Source organism: Chiloscyllium plagiosum, chromosome 21 (assembly GCF_004010195.1).
Source record: "Chiloscyllium plagiosum isolate BGI_BamShark_2017 chromosome 21, ASM401019v2, whole genome shotgun sequence".
Classification (NCBI taxonomy): Eukaryota; Metazoa; Chordata; class Chondrichthyes; order Orectolobiformes; family Hemiscylliidae; genus Chiloscyllium; species Chiloscyllium plagiosum.
The window spans coordinates 39,265,414-39,289,365 of record NC_057730.1 but is presented as its reverse complement, the minus strand read 5'-3'; the positions used below and the strand labels follow the sequence as shown (position 1 = coordinate 39,289,365).

The 23,952-nt window shown below is 39.1% G+C and overlaps 1 protein-coding gene across 6 annotated transcripts in view; it reads left to right on the top strand.

The window, feature by feature from the left end:
* The window catches only part of lmf1 (lipase maturation factor 1), a 598,451-nt gene that overhangs the window by 538,115 nt on the left and 36,384 nt on the right, over positions 1-23,952 (top strand). For all 6 annotated transcript variants that reach the window (XM_043711866.1, XM_043711864.1, XM_043711863.1 and 3 more), the window contains 2 exons: positions 361-514; positions 5,446-5,629. In XM_043711866.1, the coding sequence (XP_043567801.1) occupies positions 361-514; positions 5,446-5,629 (338 nt within the window). The remainder of the gene's footprint in view (positions 1-360; positions 515-5,445; positions 5,630-23,952) is intronic.

Genomic DNA, 23,952 nt, shown 5'->3' with positions numbered 1-23,952 from the left:
CGGTTTCCTCCCACAGTCCAAAGATGTGCAGGGTCAGGTGAATTGGCCATACTAAATTGCCCGTAGTGTTAGGTAAGGGGTAAATGTAGGGGTATGGGTGGGTTTCGCTTCGGCGGGTCGGTGTGAACTTGTTGGGCCGAAGGGCCTGTTTCTACACTGTAATCTAATCTAATCTAAACAGGAAAATGTATTGAATTGTACTTTGAATTGTTAACCAAAAGAAAGAACAATGTTCCTGTAATAATACTCATCTTCCCCAAATAACCCTGTTCTCCCTGCAAACCTCACCCCTGATCTGAAATCATACTTGTGGCCCACATGAAGTATTAAAATGATTTTGTTCTATATCTCTTTCTTCAGGTGTCGTCATTCGACAAGTGCTGAATGCATCCTTTGGGGTTCTTATTGCTTACCTCAGTCTACCAGTGATTATAAACCTGCTCAGCTCAAAACAAATGATGAACACATCCTTTAATCCACTTCGAATTGTCAACACTTACGGTGCCTTTGGAAGGTGTGAAGCAGAAATAGTTGCCTTATCTTCAAATATTGTAATCTTATTATTTTGTCATAAGTTGGAATTTAAGTTATACCTGCCATTGCTAATTCTATGAGACATCTGGAGTTATATTAAATAGAATCAAAGTTGATTTATTTTTTATCCTGGTTTGCTCATTACTGGTTTGTCCTGCGAATGAATACACATTAAAAAGTGTTCTTTATTTATTCCGTTTGGAATTCTTCACATAATAATGGCCTCGTCCAGTTGACGAGAAGTCAAGGTGAATCCACCTCTGCGTAGCTGGGTGGTCCACAGTTATTTTAAGGCCATCAGGCCATTTGATGGCTGCAGGTGCGACCATCTGGTAGCCTTTCAAGTGGCCAGCAGCTTTCCAGCCCCACCAATCTGCTGGGACTGTAGTCTGTCATTGAAAAAGAAATGGAGGAGACCTGGGCTTAAAGGTAAATCCCAGGATTTTGCTGGGGACAGGGTGGACTGGGCTGTGCCAGGATCATCATGCCTCAAGGAAGGCAATGTACCAGAATAGATTGAGCTCTTGCTTATGTAATGCAAAAACACCCATGCCCTTTGAGTTGCCCATGATTAGCCCACAGGCAAGCAGCCCCTGACATCTTCCCAGGGACGGGTAAACCCTTGACAGGGTTGGTTAGGTGACTGGCCTGGTGCTGCTGCAATGACACCCAAATTTATGCCCTCCAACCCAGGGGAACTAGACATTTCCAGTTTATTTTGCCCGTGTTACCTCTCAATCCTATCAATGAATACGCCTGCTCATCATCTGACAATTGGCTTCAGAAGCTTGACTAGCAAGGCCAGTGAAGCTGCAGCTTTTGTTTTTTTGTACAGAGAAGTAAAGACTGGAAGTGTTCAAAATCATGAATGATTTTGGCATTGCAACTGCTGTCAGGGTAGAATCATTGAATAGTTTCTCGGCTGGTCCCACTCCCATATGTTAAGGAAAATGCATTTCTTTTACTCTTTGTGGAATTATCCAATTCTGTTTTGAAAGATGCAATTGGATCTGCCTCCATTATGCTGTCAGGCTGCGGATTCCAGGTCCTAATTACTCACTTATAACAAAGCATTTCCTCACAGTGCATCTGGTTCTTCTGCCAATCACTTTATATCAATGTCCACTGATGCTTGAACCTTCCAATAATGAGAGCAATCTCACCCTATCTACTCAGTCCAGTCCCCTCATGCTTTTACAAATCACTGTCAAATCTCTTCTTGTCTCTGAAGAACAACTCTAGGACCGATGGCCAAAGGACATAAATTTCAGATAATTGTCGAAAAGAAGTAGAGGCAACATAAAACATTCTGTAAAAGCAAATTTCATGATCTAAATATATTACTTGAAAGGATGAAAGCAGATTCAATGGTAAGATTTAGTAATAGAACTGAATGAAATAAATTTCAGGACTATGAGTCAAGAGCAGGGTGAGTTGGATATAGAATTACTATATTGTCCATCTTGATCAAAGAGTCGGCAAAGACACGATGGGCTGAAAACCGACCGCCTTCATTGTTTTATTACTTGAACTAGAGTTCACTAAAAGTTGATGAGACAACTTATTTTATTAATGCGTCAACTTGACACAATTGGTGTTTCCCCTGACTTGTAGTGTCTGGCAACAATCTCTCAGTGAAGAAACTTCCTGATCTTCATTCCGTTTATTTTAATGGGATAAAAGTGAACTAGATGATTCATTCAATTGTATGGGGAATGAAGGGGGAACTTACCCCATTGTAGCCATAGAAATATATTTGCTCTTTACATTTACCATCTGCTGTTATGCAGTAAAGGTCAAGTCATTATCTTCTGAGATCCATGGAGCAGCCTGTGCAGATAGCAGAATTCTGTTGGCAACTTTGGAGAGGAATTGATATTAATTGGACTTGACTGGACTTCCACATAATACGTTTTTATTCATCAAGTAATGTTTTTTAAAGCATGTCACTGTGAATTCTACTGTTGTTAGATTTACAATTTGATAATGATTTTGACACAAATCAAGCAATGATCTAATTCATTTTCCCTTGTGTAAATATTATGTCAATTTGCAATGTGGAATGCAGCATCTAAAAGAACAGTAGATTCAAATGTCATCATTTTCAAAAGGCAATTGAACATTTTCATGTCGCGGACTAGATTGCAGTCTTATGGGTTTTATGGGATTAGATTGGAGAGTTCTTAGAAGGAACTGATGTAGATATATCAAGTTGAATGATCTTCTTCAGTATTGTATAGTTGTGTGAATGTTTGATTAGTTTCTAAAAATACTGGTGAGGCCTGAAAAGTGTTAACCTTTGTAGTTATATGCAAACTAATCACCACAAGGTTATTCCTGTGGAGGCAATTTCAGGCAGTTGTCATCATATGGTCAGAAGCACTCTGTTAGAGGTACCACCAAATTAATTTACTGTTAGCACCATCGATCAAGATTCTAGAGGCAATTTGAAGCTTTGTGCAATTCATTGCACAGCATAAGTTTTGAGTCCAGAAATGCACAGCAGAGAGACCCCTTGACCAGTTTGATTATGGTAAATAATGATGTATAATTGAAAGCTAAGTTCTCTAAAATATCATCTCCACAATAAGTGAAGTGAAATTTATGACAGATGCTGAATTTACACAATTTAAATGATGCGAATAACTTGCTCCTTTTAAAAACTGTCCAACAACTTTGATTTACTAAGTGTTGCCTATCAGTAATTCAGATTTAGAGCGAACTCCATATTTCATACATTAATGAGGTGAGGCATCTGACTACAGGAGCATTTTGTACGCCACGAATAATGTTAACCCTTTCCAGCCCAGAACGCTGCAATCAGGCAAATATTTTCATGCTTATTGGCTGTCTACAATGGAAAACTGGCAGTCTGTTTAAATGGCATGGTTAGCGAGCACCAGCATAAAGGGAGTGGCTTGACCAACCTAGAATTTTTATCCAGGGAGATAAAGGGAATGCATAAATACTTTACTTAATTAAGCATGAAAGTGATTCTTCAGCTATGCAAAGTTAGAAAGCTTTAGACATTGTTATTGTGATAAAAAAACAGTATCTATTATTATTGTTTGAGAATTTGAGGGCGTAGTTTTTAGTTTCATTTTAGATGTGTTCTGAGAGTAATGTCAGGATGTCTGAAGATGTGTTTTGCCTACATGCCCATCCCACGTTGCTGTGGGTCTAGTCGCATACAATCCAGATAAGGTACATTACTTCCCCGTAAGTACATTAATGAACAGATGGGTTTTTCTGAAATTGACAGTGGTTTCATGGTCACCATTAGATTCTTAATTCCACATTTTTATTGTATTCAAATTCCACCATCTGCTGTGGCAGGATGTGAACCCAATTCCCCAGAATGTTATCTAGGTCTCTGGATTAACAGTCCGGTGATAATACCACTAGACAGCCCCCTCGCCTAAGTAATCAAGTATTATCTGAGAGAAAAGGGTTACAACAGCAAATGTTAGTGTAACTATATCTAAAACAGCTAGGGGAGAAGAAAATACACCCCAACAGCTGTAGAGGTCAGTAAGAGAAAAGCTCTAGAAACAATGAACTTTTGAGATGCCGGAGAGGAGGATATTCTACACGAGTCTCAGAAAGATACACCAACTAAAGATAATTGCATCAGGCAAACATGGAGGTTGGTTTAAACTAAGCTTGCTACAATTAGGCTAGCTTAAAAAGGAGGTTTAAAGTGGGGGCGATGGTGAATCTTCTCTGTGGTTTAAGTGTCCATAAGGTGGTTGTTGGGGTAAAAGGCGCGCATATATCACCTAACCCTGTTTGGCCTGGCAATGTAGTATTGTTGCAACGTAAACAGTTTTGAAGGAAATGAGTGATTTGTGTGGCCAGATTATTCAAAAGTTGAGAGTCAACAATGCTTGTCTGGGACTGGAATCACATACAGGCCAGACTGAGTAAGGATTTCCTTCCCTAAAATAATGCTACTGAAGCCAGTGTTGAGTTTTTATGACATTTTACCAGTTGTATGTTTCCGTTACCAGATTTTTCTTTTTAAACAGATAGAGATTCTCACACTCCCATTTTACAATTGAAATTCACATTCTCTAGTTATGAGCCTAGAACATTGTTTTCCAGTCCAGTAACATAACCACTAGACCAGGGTATATATGTGGGTGTTCAAGCCATTTCAACAAGTAGTGAGGAAGGAAATATCAAATAGATAAACCTAATACACCCCTTGGAGTTACTGAATGGTAAGCAGATGTAGAAACATTAACTGATATTTTCTTCCCCTGGACGTTGAGAACAATTGCAGGACTGCCATCACTACTCTGATAGAAATTGTTTATCTAGGATTTGAAATTAATCCTGTTTTGGGCGGCTAAGTGCCACTTTGCAAGATGATGTAATTAGTTTTTGATGGACAAACAACTAAGTAATTTAAGAATTTGATTAGATTAGATTACTTACAGTGTGGAAACAGGCCCTTCGGCCCAACAAGTCCACACCGCCCCGCCGAAGCGCAACCCACCCATACCCCTACATTTACCCCTTACCTAACACTACGGGCAATTTAGCATGGCCAATTCACCTGACCCTGCACATCTTTGGACTGTGGGAGGAAACCGGAGCACCCGGACGAAACCCACGCAGACACGGGGAGAACGTGCAAACTCCACACAGTCAGTCGCCTGAGGCGGGAATTGAACCCGGGTCTCTGGCGCTGTGAGGCAGCAGTGCTAACCACTGTGCCACCATGCCGCCTACTCATTTGGGGTCAGGTAAACACATGATGGATACAATTATATGAAATGGGATGGGAGGAGGCTGGTGCAGGGCAACGATTGTTTTTACAATCTTTGGTACTCAGACAATAGAGGTGGGGGAAAATCTTTTAATCATTCAGTGTAATATTTCTATTTTGTTTCTATTTACCTATAGTATTACAAAGGAACGGACTGAGGTCATAATTCAAGGAACAATGAGTCAGGATCCGAATGACCCAAGTGCCTTGTGGGAGGAATATGAGTTCAAATGTAAACCTGGTGATTTGAAGCGGAGACCATGTATTATTACTCCATACCATTATCGTCTTGATTGGCTTATGTGGTTTGCAGCATTCCAGGCAAGTGTTTTGTTGGGAGAGGCTGTTTAAATAGTCATTAAGGGCTGGACAAATCAAGCCATCATATTTATCTTCTAAGATCAAATATATTGATCAGTTCAAAAGTTAACATATTTTAAAACTTCAATCAAGAAAATTATACTGATAAGAATATTTGGGGTTATGAACTGAGAAACCGCATTATTTTAAAATTATAGAATTACGAGTGCAACTTGCATAACATTTACTACCAATATCTTGCAGCATGAATGAGGTCAAGTAAAACTACCAAATTTCAACTGGTAGGCCAAATATAACTTAATGTCTGTTGGGGTGTTAAAGTTAGCATCTGCAAGTATTTGGAACAATAGGTTCTGGCCATCAGTGTAAGGATATGAGCATTAACCAGCTGCTTAATTGGAGTAAATGTAAATCTTTCAAACATTTAATTTTATTTTCTTACTAGATTTGATGTTTGCAGGGTTTTTTTTAATGCTCTATTCCTTGTGATACACCTGCCTTTCCATTACATGGCCTTTTATAAAATCACTTGTGAGCTGCCTACTTGAATCCAGGAAGAGTAAGTTCAAACAGTTCCATTTAGCTCACTCACTTTGGTACTTTACTCAGTGCAAGAATCCAGTCCCACACTCATGAAAGTAGGAAGTTTCCCAATGCAAAAGGAAACTGAGTTGTTCCCTCAACTTTACACAATATCCTGTTTCCTTGGTTCTGAAATACAGAATAACTATCACAAGCCAAAGTTATAGCCCATGAATGTTTTGTGATGTAACACCACAGTTTTATATATTTTTTAATTCATTCATGGAATGGGGGAGGTCGCTGGCTAGGCCAGCGTTTATTGCCCATCTCTAATTCCCTTACCAGTTAAAAGTCACCCATATTACTGTGAGTCTGGAGTCACATACCTGGCAAGGGTGGCAGTTTCCTTTCCTAAAGGATAAGTGAATCAGATGCATTTTTCTCACAATTGGCAAAGGATTCATGGTGATCTTGATTCCAGATTTTTTTTTTAAATTCAATTTAATTTCCACCATGGTGGGATTTGAACACAGAACATAAGAACTCGGAGCAGGAATAGGCTGCCTGGCCCTTTGAGCCTGCTCCACCACTCAATATGATCATGGCTAATCTGTTCGTGGACTCAGCTCCACTTCCCAGTGTTTTCATCATATCCCCTACTTTTATTAAAAAATAAAGAAATTATCTACCTTAGCTTTAAAAGTGTTTACTGAAATAGTGCCAACTACTTCTCTGGGCAAGGAATTCCATGGATTAACAACCCTCTGGCTGAAGAAGTTCCTTCTCAGTTCAGTTCTAAACCTGCTTCCTCTAATCTTGAGGCTATGCCTTCTTGTCCCAGTCTCACGTACCAGTGGAAACGTTCTATCTATTTCTAGTTTATCGATTCTCTTAATAATTTTATATGTTTCAATAAGATCCCCCTCATTCTTCTGAATTCCAATGAATATAATCCCAATCTAGTCAGCCTCTCCTCATAAACCAACCCTCTCAACTCCAGAATCAACCTGGTGAACCTCCTGTGCACCCCCTCCTGTGCCAGGAGACCAAACTGCTCACAGTACTCCAGGTGTGGCCTCACCAGCACCTTGTACAGCTGCAACATAACCTCCCTGCTTTTAAACTCAACCCCTTTAGCAATGAAGGACAAAATTCCATTTGCCTTCCTAATTACTTGTACCTGCAGACCAACCTTCTGCGATCCATGCACAAGGACTCCCAGGTCCCTCTGCAAATCAGCATGCTGAAACTTTTTACCATTCAAGTAATAATCTACTTTGCTGTTACTCCTACCAAAATGTATGACTTCACAGTTACTAACATTGTATTCTATCTGCCAGACCTTTGCCCACTCACTCAATGTCTATATGTTCCTCTGTAAAGTTTCACAGTTCTCTGCACACTTTGCTCTGCCACTCATCTTAGTGTCATCTACAAATTTTGACACCGTACACATGGTCCCCAACCCCAAATCATCTATATAAATTGTGAATAATTGTGGTCCCAGCACCGATCATTGAAACACACTAGTCACTGATTGCCAAGCAGAATAGCACTCATTTATCCCCATTCTTTGCTTCTTGTCAGTCAACCAATTCTCCATCCACACTAATACTTTACTCCTAACACCATGCATCCTTATCTTATGCAGCAGCCTCATATGTGGCACCTTGTCAAAGGCCTTTTAGAAATCTAGGTACACCATATCCACTGGGTTCCCGTTGTCTACCTTGCTTGAAATGTCTTCATAGAATTCCAAAAGATTGGTGAAGTATGACCTGCCCTTCATGAAGCTGAAAATGTGTTGCTGGAAAAGCGCAGCAGGTCAGGCATCCAAGGAACAGGAGAATCGACATTTCGGGCATAAGCCCTTCTTCAGGAATTATGCCCGAAACGTCGATTCTCCTGTTCCTTGGATGCTGCCTGACCTGCTGCGCTTTTCCAGCAACACATTTTCAGCTCTGATCACCAGCATCTGCAGTCCTCACTTTCTCCTGCCTTTTATGAACCCATGTTGCAACTGTAAATTGGGGCAATTTATTTCGAGAATCCCTGCTATTTCTTCCTTGACTTTAGACTCCAGCATCTTCCCCACTATACAGGTTAAGGTCACTGATCTATAAATCCCCATCTTTTGTCTACCTCCCTTTTTAAACAGTGGCGTCACATTTGCTATTTTCCAATCTGCTGGGACTGTCCCAGAGACCAGCGAATTTTGGAAAATTACCGCCAGTCCACCTGCTATTTCTCCCACTACCTCTTTTAGCACCCTGGGATGCATTCCATCAGGGCCAGGAGACTTATCTATCCTTAGCTTCGATAGCTTACCCAACACTAACTCTTCCATAATATTAATTGTTTTATTTTTGTTTATAGCTCTTTGTATCGCTTTCTATTGACCTTTAAAGTTTTTCTAATCTTCTAGATTTCTGTTGTTTTTGGCCACTTTGTATGCCTTCTCTTTCGCTTGATAGCCTGCCTTATTTCCTTGGACTCCCATGGCAGATTACCTCTCCTCTTACAGTCCTTCCTTCTCGCCGGAATATACTTTACTGAGCACTTTGAAAAATTTCTTTGAAGGTCCTCCACTGCTCGTCAACTGTTGCACCATAAAGTGTCTGTTTCCTGTCTACTTTATCCAGGATCTCTCTCATTCTATCATAGCTCCCCCTTATTCAAGCACAGGACCCTAGTACTGGATTTTATCTTCACACTATCCAGCTTTATTTTAAATTGAACCATACTGTGATCACTCCTTCCAAGAGGATCCTTCGCTATGAGATCATTAATTATTCCTGTCTCATTACAAACGACCAGATCTAGGATAGCTTGCTCCCTCATCGGTTCCATTACATGCTGTTCAAGAAAACTATCATGGATACACTCCATGAACTCCTCCTCAAGGCTACCCTGACTGAGCTGGTTCGACCAATCTACTTGCAGATTAAAATCCCCCATGATGATAGCCGTACCATTTTTGCAGGCATTAGTTATTTCCTTGTTTATTGCCTGGCCTAATATGATGTTATTATTTGGTAGCCTATAGACTACGCCTATCAGTGACTTTTTCTTTTTGGAATTCCTAATTTCCACCCAAATGGATTTGACCTCATGCTCCATAGAACCTATATCATCTCTCAGCACCGCCCTGATGTCATTCTTGAATATCAGAGCACAGCACCTCCCTTGCATTCCTGTCTGTCCTTCTGAATAGTCTGGTACCCCTGAATCTTTAATTCCCAGTCATAACCATTCTGCAACCATGGCTCCCAGACCATATTCATTCACGATGATTTGTGCCGTTAACTCATCAACCTTCTTATGAATGCTATGAGCATTCAGGCAAAGTGCCTTTCTGCTAGCTTTCTTACCGTCATGATTCACAACATCGCTAATATCTCCTGAGTTATCCTTCCTTTTTGCTTCTTTCATAGTCTGTCTTGAACTTAAACCCTCCTGCATACATGCTAACCTGCTGCTAGCCTTTTCATTTGTCACCATACTTCCTGTTGCTTTCCCTTTCCCTTTCCCTTCCCCCGACTCACAAGTTTAAAGTCCTAGTGACTGCTCAAATTATCCTTTTTGCTGGAACACTGGTTCTAGACCGGTTCAGGTGGAGGCCGTCCCATCGGTACAGATCCCCCCAGTTCCAAAACTGATGCCAATGCCCCATGAAATGGAACCCCTCTTTCCCGTACCATTCCCTTAGCCACGTGTTTACTTCCCTAATTTTCTTGTCCTTAAGCCAATTTGCAGGTGGCTCAGGCAGTAATCCGGAGATTATGACCCTTGAACACCTGTTCCTTAATTTCATTCCAAGTGCTTGATAATGCCCAAACAGGTCCTCCATCCTACCCTTGCCTATGTTGTTAGTCCCAACATTATCTGGATCTCTGGATTTAACAGTTCAGTGATAATGCCACAAGGTTGTCACCCCCTCTGTGCATTTGAGTGGTATTATGACAACAGATCAGAAAACCAACATTTCAGATCCTCAAGTGCCCTCGATCTAAGCTTTAAAGGTTGCCTCTTTGTACCTAAGAATCTGTAGATCTGTACTGTAGTTCCCGCATGGCTCCACACTCCCTATCTCTGTAACTTCTTCCTCCAAAACGTTTGCGCTCCTCTAATTCTAGTATTTTCCCACCTCTGATTTTAATTACTCTAGCACTGCTTGCTGATGATGCTTGTATCTATGAACTTCTGTCCCTAAACCTGCTTGTGCCTTTCTCTTCGTCCTAAGGTGGTCCTTAAATCTTATCTCTTTGACAAAGGTTCAGCTGTCTTGGTATTTCTTATGTCTGTCTTATGTGGTTCTGTGTATTATTTTAAATACTCATCAGTTCAAATGCATTTTTCAAATGTAAGTTGATTTTTGTTAAACATACTAACACTATCTTAATTTAAAAGCTCCTAAATCTATCGGCTTGTTTCATTTTCCTTCGGCTTCTATACATTTTTCTTATGCCTTCTTTTGTCCTAAAAACCTGAGCTGGTGCTACTATTGCCAGACACCCCAAGCAGTTCAAACCCAAGTCTTAGAGGAACAGAAAGAGACCATTCAGCCCCGCAAACCTGCTCCACTGGATCACATCCAATCTTCAGCTCACTGAAATGTTTGGATTCTACTGCACGTATTTCTAAATAGATTGATGGATTCAGAAATATCAGCATTTGCAAACTAGTTCTTAAATCAAAAATCACAATCAACTGTTAATCTTCTTTAGGGAAAAATTACTGAAAAATGAAATTCTGCACAAGAGGTAATTAATAATGACAAATTCACAAGACAGTGTATGTATTTACAACTATTTCAACTATCCCAGCATGTGCAATGTTTTGTTGTGTCTAACTGCTCTAACTGAGGTTTAGTAATAACTCCAAAGATGATTTTACTTTATGTAACATGGTGGTAGTGTGGAGTACAGTGAGGAAATGACAAAAATATCATTGTAAAGGGAAATATATATTACACTTAGCAGTATTTTAAACTTCTGACCCAATCTTAACCTTCACCTGAGAAGGCTGGAGTACTCTAGTGTACACAGCATGCATAAAATTGCATATGATAACTTCATATTTCTCAAATAAACTGACCAGGTGACATATTGTGTCTCAGACTAAGAAGATCCAAAACCTCTTGGCAAGAAGTATATTTTCTGTCACTTCTGGATCTGACAGGGCATCTTTCTATAAACTCTGCTCAGCACCTGACACTTTATTTCACCAATTGCTTCTGAATTTTTTTTCCCAAATGTTTACATGATTGATGTCCTATCCTAAAAGAAAACTGTGCTGATTAATGGTCTTGGCATCTGTCAGTGAATGACAACTTCTTACATGTCATTTGTTTTATTATACACCAGACTGAAGGTTTTAAGTGAGGGGAAAGTCAGAAGTTCAAGGCAAGTGTGTTGAAACCATTAACAAAACACAAGTTCAGGTATTAAGTATACTGCTTATAAGGAAATGTTCTTTAAAAAATATTTTTTCGTGTGCACATTTGTCCCTGGATGCAAGGATAAATATATTTTTCTTTTACTTTTGTTTTAATGTTTCTTTTGATATGCAATTTTTCTGTGAATTACTGTATGTTACTTTATGTAATAGTGAGAGAGTGCTACAGCGCTAAATATTGTGCAAAGTCAGTCTGCCCTCGCAGATGAATATAAATGATTTCATGGCATTTTCTTGTTTAAATAAATTCTGTAAGTTTAATTTGAAGGAGCTCCATGGAGTAACTCTACTATCCTCACTAATATTTACCTTCAATTAGAGTCATAGAGATGTACAGCATGGAAACAGACCCTTTGGTCCAACTCTTCCATGCAGACTAGATATCCTAAATTAATCTAGTCCCATTTGCCAGCATTTGGCCCATATCCCTCTAAACCCTTCCTATTCATACATCCAACCAGGTGCCTTTTAAACATTGTAATTGTACCAGCCTCCACCACTTCCTCTGGCAGTTCATTCCATTAACACACCACCTGCTGTGTGAAAAAGCTGCCCCATTGGTCCTTCTTAAATCTTTGCCCCTCACCTTAAACCTATGCCTTATAATTATGGACTCATCTACCATGAGGATGACCTTGTCTATTTATCCTATCCATGCCCTTCATGATTTTATAAACCTCTATAAGGTCACCCCACATCCTCTGATGCTCCAGAGAAAATAGCCCCAGCCTATTCTGCCTCTCCCAGTAGCACAAGCCTTCTAAGCCTGGAAACATCCTTGTAAATCTTTTCTGAACACTTTCAACTTGCACAACGTCATTCCTATATCAGGGACACCAGAATTGAACACACTAATCCAGAAGTGGCCTAGCTAATGTCTGTAATTATTCTCATTAAAATAGATTATCTGGTCATCATTACATTGTTGGTTGTGGAACCTTGCATGGCACAAATTGGCTGTTGCTTTTTCCTAAATTTCAACAGTGACACCACTTCAAACATACTGCATTATCTGTAAAATACTTTGGGAAGTCCTGAGATTGTGAATGGTATATAAATGCATGCCTTTCTTTAGCAGGTTAATTTGTCATTTATCTCAAACTATGACCAAGCACACTGTCACTCTAATCCTTTTACATAAATTAAATACATTTTTCCCAGTTAACAAGATCACCAATTATATATCTTATTAGGATTTATCAACCAAGTTTATTAACAAACATAATTTGGTTTATTATCAAATCAGATCAATTCAATAAAGATACAATAATTGGTTCATATAGTAATATAGAAGTGCATATGTCATCCCTCAAAATATCCCCACAGTACATGCACAAACACAAGTATGAACTTCAGGAAAAATTGGATTTCTCCGCAAAACAACGTGCAACAAAATAACTTTGGCTAATGGCTGGCTCTTGAAACAAAAAAAGGTAAGGTTTATAAAAATCTGAAGTTTCTTGCTGTGATGTTCTAGCAAATGCCGTCAAGTCACTATCAATGCATAGTTGTTTGGAGTCTTTCAAAACTAGTTAGCTCAGGAATTACAATGTTGAGAAGTTTCTCTAATTACTCTTAAAGAAGCATGAATTAGTTTCACCCTGGACTCAACAAAAGGATTCTTTCAGAAATAGAAGGGATCAACTGGGCACCACTTCCTTGCAGGTTCTTGTCTCTGACCAATTTCAGGTATCAAAGCACTATCCAACCAGTCACTGTTCAAAACCACCTGCAGGGGATACAGCAAAGCAAACCACTGTCACCAGTAAAGTGACTTCAAGGAAGCCTTGTTTTTAAAAAAACTCACATGTCCACATTAGCCTTTCAACGATATCATTTAAAGAAACCAGTCCAGGTACTTTCACAAAATTTGAAATAAGCCCATTTTTCCACAGTGCTTTAAAGAAATATTGAAGGTGAAGTGGCTTTGCAACAACTACTACTCATAAACTGATAGCAGCAGTTCATGGTGTGACAATGGTTACTTTTAAATAAAAATATTCTTTGAATTTTGAATAAAAATAAAAATCTTAAACTGCTATGAAACATTTGGGGACACAATGATTGGGAAAGTGCCAAAGCAAAGCAAGTTCTCTGTTTGCTTTCTTTCTCCCGAAAATTTCACTTCCTTGTTTGTTCTTTCCTTCTCCTACTCTTATATACAATGTTGTATTGACCTTCTACAGGGAAACTTATGCCTGATTATACAATGCTAACTTTCCAAACTGCAATAGATTTTCAGCGTAATAAAACATAGAACTGGAACGTATATGCTGGAAATCTGAAACAGAAATTGCTGGAGAAACTCAGCAGGTTGGGCTGTGTATGTGGAGAGAAAGCAGAGTTAATCTTTCAAGTCCTTGTAGATGATAGACAGCCTTTGAAGAGTCAGATGAGAAATTGAGGTGTTCTTCATTGAAGAATTACCAGTCTCTGACGTGCCGATATAGCCACACTATTTATAGGCTGATCTAGTTATGTTTCTGGTCAGTGGCAATCCTATCACCACTATCCTTCTCTTTTACCAGCCTCACCCCACCCAAAATATTGATATTGGAACTTCAGTAAAGATAATACCATTGAACGTCAAGGGGAATTCACTGGATTGTCTTTTGTTGGAGATGGTTATTGCTTGGAACTTGAGTGATGAGAAATGGTATTTGTTATAAAACAGTGCAAACCTGAATGTTATTGAGGTCTTGCTGCATTCAGGCATGGATTTTTTCAGTAATTGAGCAGTTGCATACTATGTAATCAATCACATCATATTGTTGGGTTAGAGATGTGATTAAAACAGCTGATGGCAACTATTTTGCTCATATATTTCAAGATAATCCACCAAAATACATGGAGATCAAGGAGTAATAAGTTGCAACACTACAGGGTTGTTTGTCAATGAGTCACCTCCTCCATTGTAGATTCTTAGATTTATCTGTACCTTAATTATGCTAAATAATAGTGCTGCCTCTCTTAAATCTTCTCATCTAAGGTTGGGCTGTATTTTAATATGGGACTTTATTTCAAATTTTGTGAAAATTTAGTTCATGGTTTATGTGGTTTAGAATATAATTTTCAGTATTGGGAACTAAAGTTAACTCTAAATAAATGGAAGCAAATACAGAAACAAATAAGCTTTCTGATGTAAGTGCAACTCAAGCTAGCTTATGTTTGTTATACTTAAAAATTAACTTTTTTTTGTTTTGAAAGGTCAGAGGTCATAATAATAAAAGCCATGAACCATGAACGATCCCTTTCTAAAGTTACAATGAAGCCAGGAAGTCTGGTGAAAGAGTCAGGAAACTCTAGTAGAAGTATAAATTAATTTTACAAGTTTCAGAATCAAAATGTTGTGTTGAAGGAAGGATAATTCATGTGCATTCTTATTTGGGTGATTCCAACGTAAGCTATATTGCGTAGAGGTAGTGATTTAATATGGAGCCTTGGTTTGAAGCTTCATTTGTTTAATTTATTTGTACATATTTGCTGACAGAAACAAACAAGTTAGGTCTGTATTTTAAGGGAAATTCAGTTGGAAGATTTGGTCTAGCTTACTGCTCGAAGGGGATTGGATTATTTTACCAAATGTTAATGGAAGTGTCCCGTTACGATTTGTACCTTACAGAATTTCTGAAATATTAAGGAGAGTTAAAATAAATTATAGAGGGCTGTGGCATACCTTTTCCTTTGGTCATAGGAAAAGTCAATGATTTTTCAAGAACTTTTAAGGTTTGTGAACTATTGGGGAAATAAATGTAAAACTGCACATATAGTCTAAATCCTCATAAGCTATTGTATTATGTTAGGGATGCTTGCTTCGTTTAATTCTGCTTTATAGAAACAATTATGTTGTCATTTTAATTAAAAGACACTAATTTTTGTGGCATAATTGTTGGGTGTTTGCATTCATTTTTTAAACATTAATGGTCCTCAATGGGATAATAAACAATCCATACATGGGCCATTAAATGACAACAAACTAGATTGGAAAATGGATATACTCAACAAGGAACTGGATTTTGCTTCACATGTGAATATTGTGGAAATGTTATGGCTACTGAAGTCCTGTGTGATTTGTAGGGTGTTGTAATACATAGCAGCAGTACAGCCCTGAGCCATTTCTTTAAAACAGCTTCCATTTGTTTAACATTTTAAATGCAAATGTGTTTTAATTCCATGTCTTCTTGCTCTCCAATGGTCCAATATGACCATTTCCAAGTAACTAATTAAAACAACCTGGAGCTGTTTTCAAGTCAGTGTAGTGTGATTTACACAACTCAGTGTTAACTACCTTGGTCATGCTAGAATTGTACGTCTGTGAAAATGAATCTTACATATTATTGTTGTATTTAGATTGAATGAAAACCCTTTTGGGGTATATTTGTGTTTTGGCCAGGTAGATTTGCTTTAGAACAGTATATAATTCAGTTTGCTTGAGGTGTTCTGTTTCACTTGTAGTCCATAGTATAGTTGCTGTACTATGCCCCTGGGCTTCCATTCATTGTCTGCCCAGGTTTGGAATCTCACTGTAGCTGGCATTCAATGTGGTAAAAACTGACAGCACTTCAAACTGATTCATTTGCTGGAACATGCTTTGAGGTTTTGACAGATGTATGTTAATGCGAGTTCATTATTGTATTACAAAATCAAATACTGCAAAAGTTGAAAAGTATCGCTAGATTTTTGCCTTTACTGCTCTTGATCTGTTCATTGAGAACTGTCAACTTGATATTGGCAAATTTAATTTCCCTGCTCACCTCGTCCACTCTAACCTGTCTCCATCTCACCTTGCTGTACTATGTTCTCTCAGGTATAATCCTGACTTTGTTATTAAACCTACTGATAAGGGTGGTGCAGTTATCATCTGACATACTGATCTCAAACTTGCAAAGACTGAGCATCAACTCTCAGACACTTTTTCCTATCTCTCTCTGACCACAATCCATCACTGAACTTCAAGCCATTATTTCTCAGACTGTCAATGACCACATCTCCTCTGGATGTCTTCCTTCCATAGCTTTCCACATTATAGTCCCTCATCCACATGTATCCCATTTCTACTTTCTTCCTAAAGTCTGGAAACTGAATTGCACTGACAGACCTATTATATCACCCTGTTCCTGCTCACTGAGATTACTTTTTCCTATCTTAACTCTGTTTTTCTCTTCTTGTCCAGTTTCTTCCCACCTGTATTTGTGATTCTTCTGATGTGCCATATTGTTTCAGCAATATTTAGTTTCCTGGCCCTAGCAACTATCTCATCACTATGGACAAAAAAAATCTCTTCATCACCTATCATGATTGTCTGCGAGCTCTCCATTTCTCCACTGTATGCAGGCCTAAACAATCCTAATCCATTAATTCCACTTGGCTGAGTTTATTCTATTATCAAACAATTTCACCCTTAACATTTCTCACTCCATCAAATAAGTGGTGTGGCTGTGGGTACGTGCAGAAATGCCTGTCTTTTTGCACGTTATGTGATACATTCTTTGTTCTAGGCCAGCTTGGACACCCCTTCCACTAGAGTTTTTCCAGTAAGTCAATGATTGTATTGGTAGAATTGGAAAATTTGTCAGTTACTTACAGTTTCCCTCATTTTCACATGATCAATCTTTGACTCTTCCTTTTCTTTACAAACTCAACGACTTCCACAACTATTTCAACAACACCACCTGTTTTCTGTAAGATCTCCATTCTATGCTTTCAGTTTTTCTGTCTCTGTCATATCTGTTCTGGTAATGCTACCTTCCACAATGGTGCTTTTGACATGTCTTCCTTTTTCTCAACTGATGATTTCTCACCTATTGTGAGTTGCAGGAGCCTCAATAATGTCTGATCCATTTCCCTTACTTCTACCCTTATCCTTCCTCTCCCTCCCAGAACCAAAGTGAGTCTCCCCGCTCCCCCATTTTGCCTACTGGCCTCCGTATTGAAAGAATCATTTACTGCATCCGCTGCACCCGATGTAGCCTCCTCTACATTGGGGAGACAGGCCGCCTACTTGCGGAATGTTTCAGAGAACACCTCTGGGACACCCGCACCAACCAACCCAACCGCCCTGTGGCTGAACACTTTAACTCCCCCCCCCCCAAGGACATGCAGGTCCTTGGCCGCCTCCATCGCCAGACCATGGCAACACGATACCTGGAGGAAGAGCGCCTCATCTTCCGCCTAGGAACCCTCCAACCACAAGGGATGAATTTATCTTAGCCTGCTTGGCACACGCTCCTCATTCCTGAAGAAGGGCTTATGCCCGAAACGTCGATTCTCCTGCTCCTTTGATGCTGCCTGACCTGCTGCACTTTTCCAGCAACACATTTTTCAGCTCTGATCTCCAGCATCTGCAGTCCTCACTTTCTCCAAGAATCATCCTCTCCCTTCTCCACCACTTCCGGTATGATTCTGCCATCAAACATGGCGGCACGATGGCTCAGTGGTTAGCACTGCTGCCTCACAGCACCAAGGTTCTAGGTTCAATTCCCGCCTCAGGCAACTGCCTGTGTGGAGTTTGCACATTCTCCCCGTGTCTGTGTGGGTTTCCTCCGGGTCCTCCGGTTTCTTCGCATTGTCCAAAGATGTGCAGGTTAGGTGAATTGGCCATGCTAAATTGCCTGTCGTGCTGGGTGCAGGGTAAATGTAGGGGAATGGGTCTGGATGGGTTGCTCTTCAGAGGGTCGGTGTGGACTTGTTGGGCCGAAGGGCCCATTTCCACATGGTAGGAAATCTAATCTAAAATCTTGCCTTCCTCTCTTAGCATTCCCAAGGGACCATTCCCTCTTCAACACTCTGATCAATTCTTCAGTTGTCCCCAGATCTCAATGCAATTGTAGAAGGTGTTATAGTTGCTCTTTTACCTCCTCCATCCTGACTTATACTGCTTACAAGTCAGTTTGCTGTATTCACAGTTCACTGCAGAAGAGTCACCCCCTTTGCTGAGTTAACCCCTTTGCTGAGTTTTGCCAGTGTTTTCTGTTTTATTTCAAATTTCCAACATCCATAGTAATTTTCTTTTATTATTATAAAACTTGCAGTCTTTGTTTAACTCTCATCTGTATCATGTAAATGGCTGTGCCACTTTTATAACAATTCCAAACTTCGGTTTAGCTCTACATTACATAAAAAATTAATTCAACCGTTAATGGGGATGAACTCTCCAAATCTCTCCAAATCTCAGCTCTGAACCTCCTAACTGTTACATATTTTCAATTTTCCAGTACACTCTGGGACTGTCATCTAGTCATATCACCGGTGCTTGTAACCTTTCAGCTCAGAACAGCATTTGTTCTCTCTTAAAGGTACAGTACATGCCTTCAACTTCATAACACTTTATTCAGTCTTCCTTTTCTTAGCTCTTCATGTTTGTCTTCCATGTAAACATTTTCTTTCTTTTAGTTTTTTTTGTCTTGCTTTCTCTCAGTTTTTTTCACTCCTGTCACGTTTCGTTTCATCTCCCATTCCTCTCATCATTCCTTGAATCCCTGCTGCCTCTCACATTTTAGATAATAAGCAGTCTGCAATGTTGAAGCAAAATTATCAAAGAAAATAAACTATTCTGGAGAATTTGGCACCCTTGTGCTTAGTTTCCTAGTGTCATTGGAAAGCCTTTAGAAACTGATATGGGAAATCCTTTATATGTTAGTTTGTTGACTATAAAGTTCACTAGAAGGCAGTAAAAATCACTGTAAAGAGGATGATACAGTTGTAGATGGAGCACGATGCTTGTGACAGGGAACTAAAGGAAGGTGCAGGACAAAGTAATGGCCTTTATGTATGAATTACTGGAACTCTAAGTTGAAATTTTCTCTGTGGCAAATTTTTTCAGTTTTGTATGCCAAGGTTAGATCGGCTAGGAAATATTTGCATTGATAAAGTTTCTACATAACATGTACTTAATTTAATAAATTAAACTGCAATTAATTGCATAAAACACATACCATTTGGCCCTGCTGGTCAAAGGGCAGGCTTATGCTTCAAAAAAGCCTGTTTCCTTTGTCTAGTATCTAATTTCCTTTTAAGTGCAGCATCTACAGGTAGCAATCAGTTCCACCTTCTCACCACTGTAATGGTCTTTTGAACACTTGTGATGAATTTTTAGCAGGCGGAGAGGCATTTTGATCCAAGCCAAGATAATGTGAAATAACCAGAACCAAAATGGGAATCCAGTATTGTTGTTTGATACATTTTATTAGATGAGAGAAGAGGAGGATACTTTACATTTAAATCTCTTCACTTTCCTGGTCATGTTTGCACCAAGAATGAAGGCCTTAAGTGGAAAGGGTAACAAACTCACTCTGACCTGCTATATACCAAAGGGAGTAAAAAGAAATCATGGGGCAAGATTTCTACTATTCATTTTGTAAATTATTTTAAATTTTGCTACAACTGGGAAAAGATGTAAATTTTACCTCTGTGTCGTTTGCTTGGAGTAGTTAACCTGTTAGCCCAAGTGTACACACCAAAAATTTTGTCTGTGTTTTTCCTTGGCATGGCAATGAAGGTACTTCTTCATAAGTACAGATGTGGACGTAGAGCATCAACCCTTGCAAGTTCTTGTAATGCCTGTTAATTCAATCAACCCATTAAACAAAGCATTGGATTGATTCTTGATCAAACAAATAGTTAAACAGTCCGGATTTGAAATAGAGAAAGGGAACATTTCTCACAATCATTACTTACAAAGGACTGTATGGACTTTCTTCATTAATGTGTTTTTTATGTTACATTATTAATTTTTCATCTCTACTGTTATTTACAACAAAATACCATGAGGTAAAATTTCATTTGTCAAATATGTTCCTGGTATAATGTTTACTACAATGAGCAATAGGACAATTTCTATTCCTTCCATGTCACCAGCTTATGTGGTTCATTAAATTTCTTTTTGGTAAAATAAGCTTTGAATCACAATGTGCTACCTACAATGAATGGACAGTTTGGACATTTATAGAATTCAATGACTCAAGGTAAGGGCAAAGAGTTCATGCCAAGTTTCTGTTTACATTGTCAATGACTCACAGATGTTTATGACCCCTGCATTTTTTTTTCAGTTTTGCAGTCCCATTTAGTAGACTTACTGAAAACTTTCTCAAGGCAGCTGTCCCTTTGATGCTAATCTTTGATTGTCAGTCTTGGCTGATGTGCGTAGGTGTCAACCGATGTGCAGTCTATCTGCTGAAGTCATTGCTGCTATTTGTAAGGTGCTGTTGTGGTTTACCAATTTCATTTATGAAAATGAATATTATGCATTAAAATTTCTTCTGCATTTGCTGTGCAATATTCTGGCAGAACAGGATCATTTGGCCATTACAGGACCGTACAAATTTTCATTTCCCTTGATAAACCAGTTTGCCACTCAAATAGTGAAAACAAAAATGGCCTCCAAAGTATCCTGAGGTATATACAACCATTTTTTGTTAAAATCATAAAATGATACAGAACTGAAAGAGGCCATTCAGCCCACCATATGTTTTAGTAAATATAGCATCATCTAAATGAATTGGACGAAAAGCCGATTTTTGAAAAGGTGATAATTTTGAGCTGGAGTGTGAAATCATGGTAACAGCATTGGCCAACTTCAAAGGTGAAAAATAGGAAATTGGTGACAGCGTATTTCTTACTAATGAAATCAAACAACTTGTTGAGACTTGGAAATGAACTTTCAAAATCTCCTAAGTATGAAAAAATGGTTGTACCAAAACTGCGAGGCAGCAGTGCTAACCACTGTGCCACCGTGCCGCCCACCAAATGAAATCAAACAACTTGTTGAGACTTGGAAATGAACTTTCAAAATCTCCTAAGTATGAAAAAATGGTTGTACCAAAAGTTGATTGCCCTAAGTTGTAAAATGCAAAATAACAAAGACATTATAAATTGTAGCCACTTTCAGTCTCCTGTTTGAGATGACTTCATTTCTTTTTGCACCAGATGTTATTGGTGATCTGATGATCTGTTTCTAGACCTCTGTTCATGTCAACTGAAGTTGCAGTGAATCGGCTGCTTTGATAATGTATTTCCTTTTCTTTAAGGGAAGACCTTAATACCATTCAATTGCAAAGACTATTGTAAATATTTTGCATTAGAAATTATATCAACTTATGATAATATTTCTGAGCAAGATAATTCGTAGGCCCTGAATCTCAGCTGGAAATGAAAACACTCTAAGGCATATTTTTAAGGAGACCAAGGGAGTTCAGCTCAGAGGTTTGGCCAATATATGTTGCTTATCGAACTGAAATTCATTGAAGAAGCAGGTTATCTTATTGTTTTCTTTGTAGGAGCATGCTCTGCAGAAGTTGTCTGCTGTATTTCTCAAAATTACAAGAGTGATTCCACTAGAAAAGTACTTAATTTGCTGTTTATGATGTTGTGAAGTAATGAAAGGCTCTGCATAAATCAAAGGTTTCATTTTGCCTTCTGTTTTAACATATGTTTCCTCACATGGACATTGTAACAATACTCGCTGAATTATCTCCATCCCTTTGGAAACATTCATGTTTTGCTATTGCAAATTAGTACTTCTTTTCTGTGGCTAGTACTACGGATTAATATTATTTTAATTTGGTGTGTTTTGAAGAAAAAGAAGCAAATGTGGTAGCGGCAAATGGGGTTGGATAGTAAAGGTGGCTTGGGAGTTTGCAGGGTGTCTGAGTATGATGTGGACTCCAATCTAAGACATGCTCATGTTTCTCAGACTTCCAGGTACACACATCTGTCAACCATTAGGTTCCTCAGTTTAGATGTGCTTTCAGAAATTTTGACTTGCGAGGATGTATTGAGAAATATTCAAACTATTAGTTTGGAATTTGTGCCATTGTGTTAAAACCCATTTATTTAGACGTGAATTTTCTTTAGCTTATGTAACATTTCCAATTCCAAATCATTTATTTTTCATTTAATTTTCTTTTGCCAAATTTCTATTGAAAACTGATCTGTGCATGGCTATTGCAAGATCAGCAGCAGTAGAATAATAAAATTATTCCAGCACTGAAAGAGCCCATTTGGCCTGATATACTGTTCTGTGCAACAGCAATTTAACTTGTTGCACAACCCAGTCCTGTCTCTGAAGTCTTGCCTTTTTTTTTTCAGGTGCTTATCAAATTTTCTTTTCAAAGCCTAATTTAATCTGCTTTAAATGCACTCTCAGCCAATGCATTTCAGAACCAACCATTTACTTAGTGTGCAAGTTCATCTGTTACTTCCCCATTTAGCTCTGTCCTCAGGTTCTTTACCCTTTCGTCAATGGGAAAGATTTCTTTCCTATATTCTGACTATGCACTTTTGAACATTTCTATCAAATCTCCCCTCAACCTTCTGTGAGGAGACCGATGATAGCTTTTCCAGTCTATTTATGTCTCATCCTTGGAACCCTATCATAGAATCCTTACAGTGGAAATGGGCCATTCAGCCATCGAGGCCACAATGACCCTCCAAAGAGCATCCCTTCCCATCCCTGTATCCCTATGTTTCCCATGGCTAATGCACCTAACCTGCACACCCTGGACTTAATGGTAATTTAGTATGGCCAATCCACCTCACAGGAATATCTCTGAACTATGGAGCACCTGGAGGAAACCCACGCAGACATGGGGAGAATATGCAAACTCCACATAGCCAGCTGCCTGAAGACGGAATTGTACCAGATTCCCTGGTGCTGTGAGGCAGCAGTGCTAACCACTGAGGCACCATGCCGCACCATACTTTGCCATTACATTCTCTATCCACTCTAATGTCTTCACATTCCTGATAAAGTTCACTGCCCAGTGGCTCATCATAATTTTCTTACTTTGTTCATAAAATCCCAGAGCCTACTCACCTTTCACAACTTTCTCAATGTGTCCTGCCAACGAAATGTGCCCATATACATTGGATATATTTGATCCTGTACTCCCTTTAGAATTATATATCTTATATTTTATATTGCGTTTCCTCATTCTTCTTCAAAAATTTATCGATTGTATGAGGTAGGGAGCGTGACTTGTACAGAGCAACCTCGATTATCCGAATACCAATTATCCGAAAATTGGATTATCCGAAGGAGATCTCGAGGTCCCGATAGCAACATTACATCAAAGACGTGTTTCCAACACTGATCGTGTCTTTTGTTTACAGTGATTAAACAGGCACTGTCTCCAAATGACAGACCTCCCGCCCTCTCTCTCTCTTTCCCCACACTTACCCTGAAGTTCGACAGAAGGATGTATCCTGAACCCCACCCCCACTTCCCCAGATAATCTGACCGCGCACTATTTGCAGACTTATCCGACAAAGGCAGCAACAGCAGCAGTCTTATTATTAGTGTCCAGTCCGGCTGCCCCACAGAGGAGGCAGGGGGATGTTGGACGGGG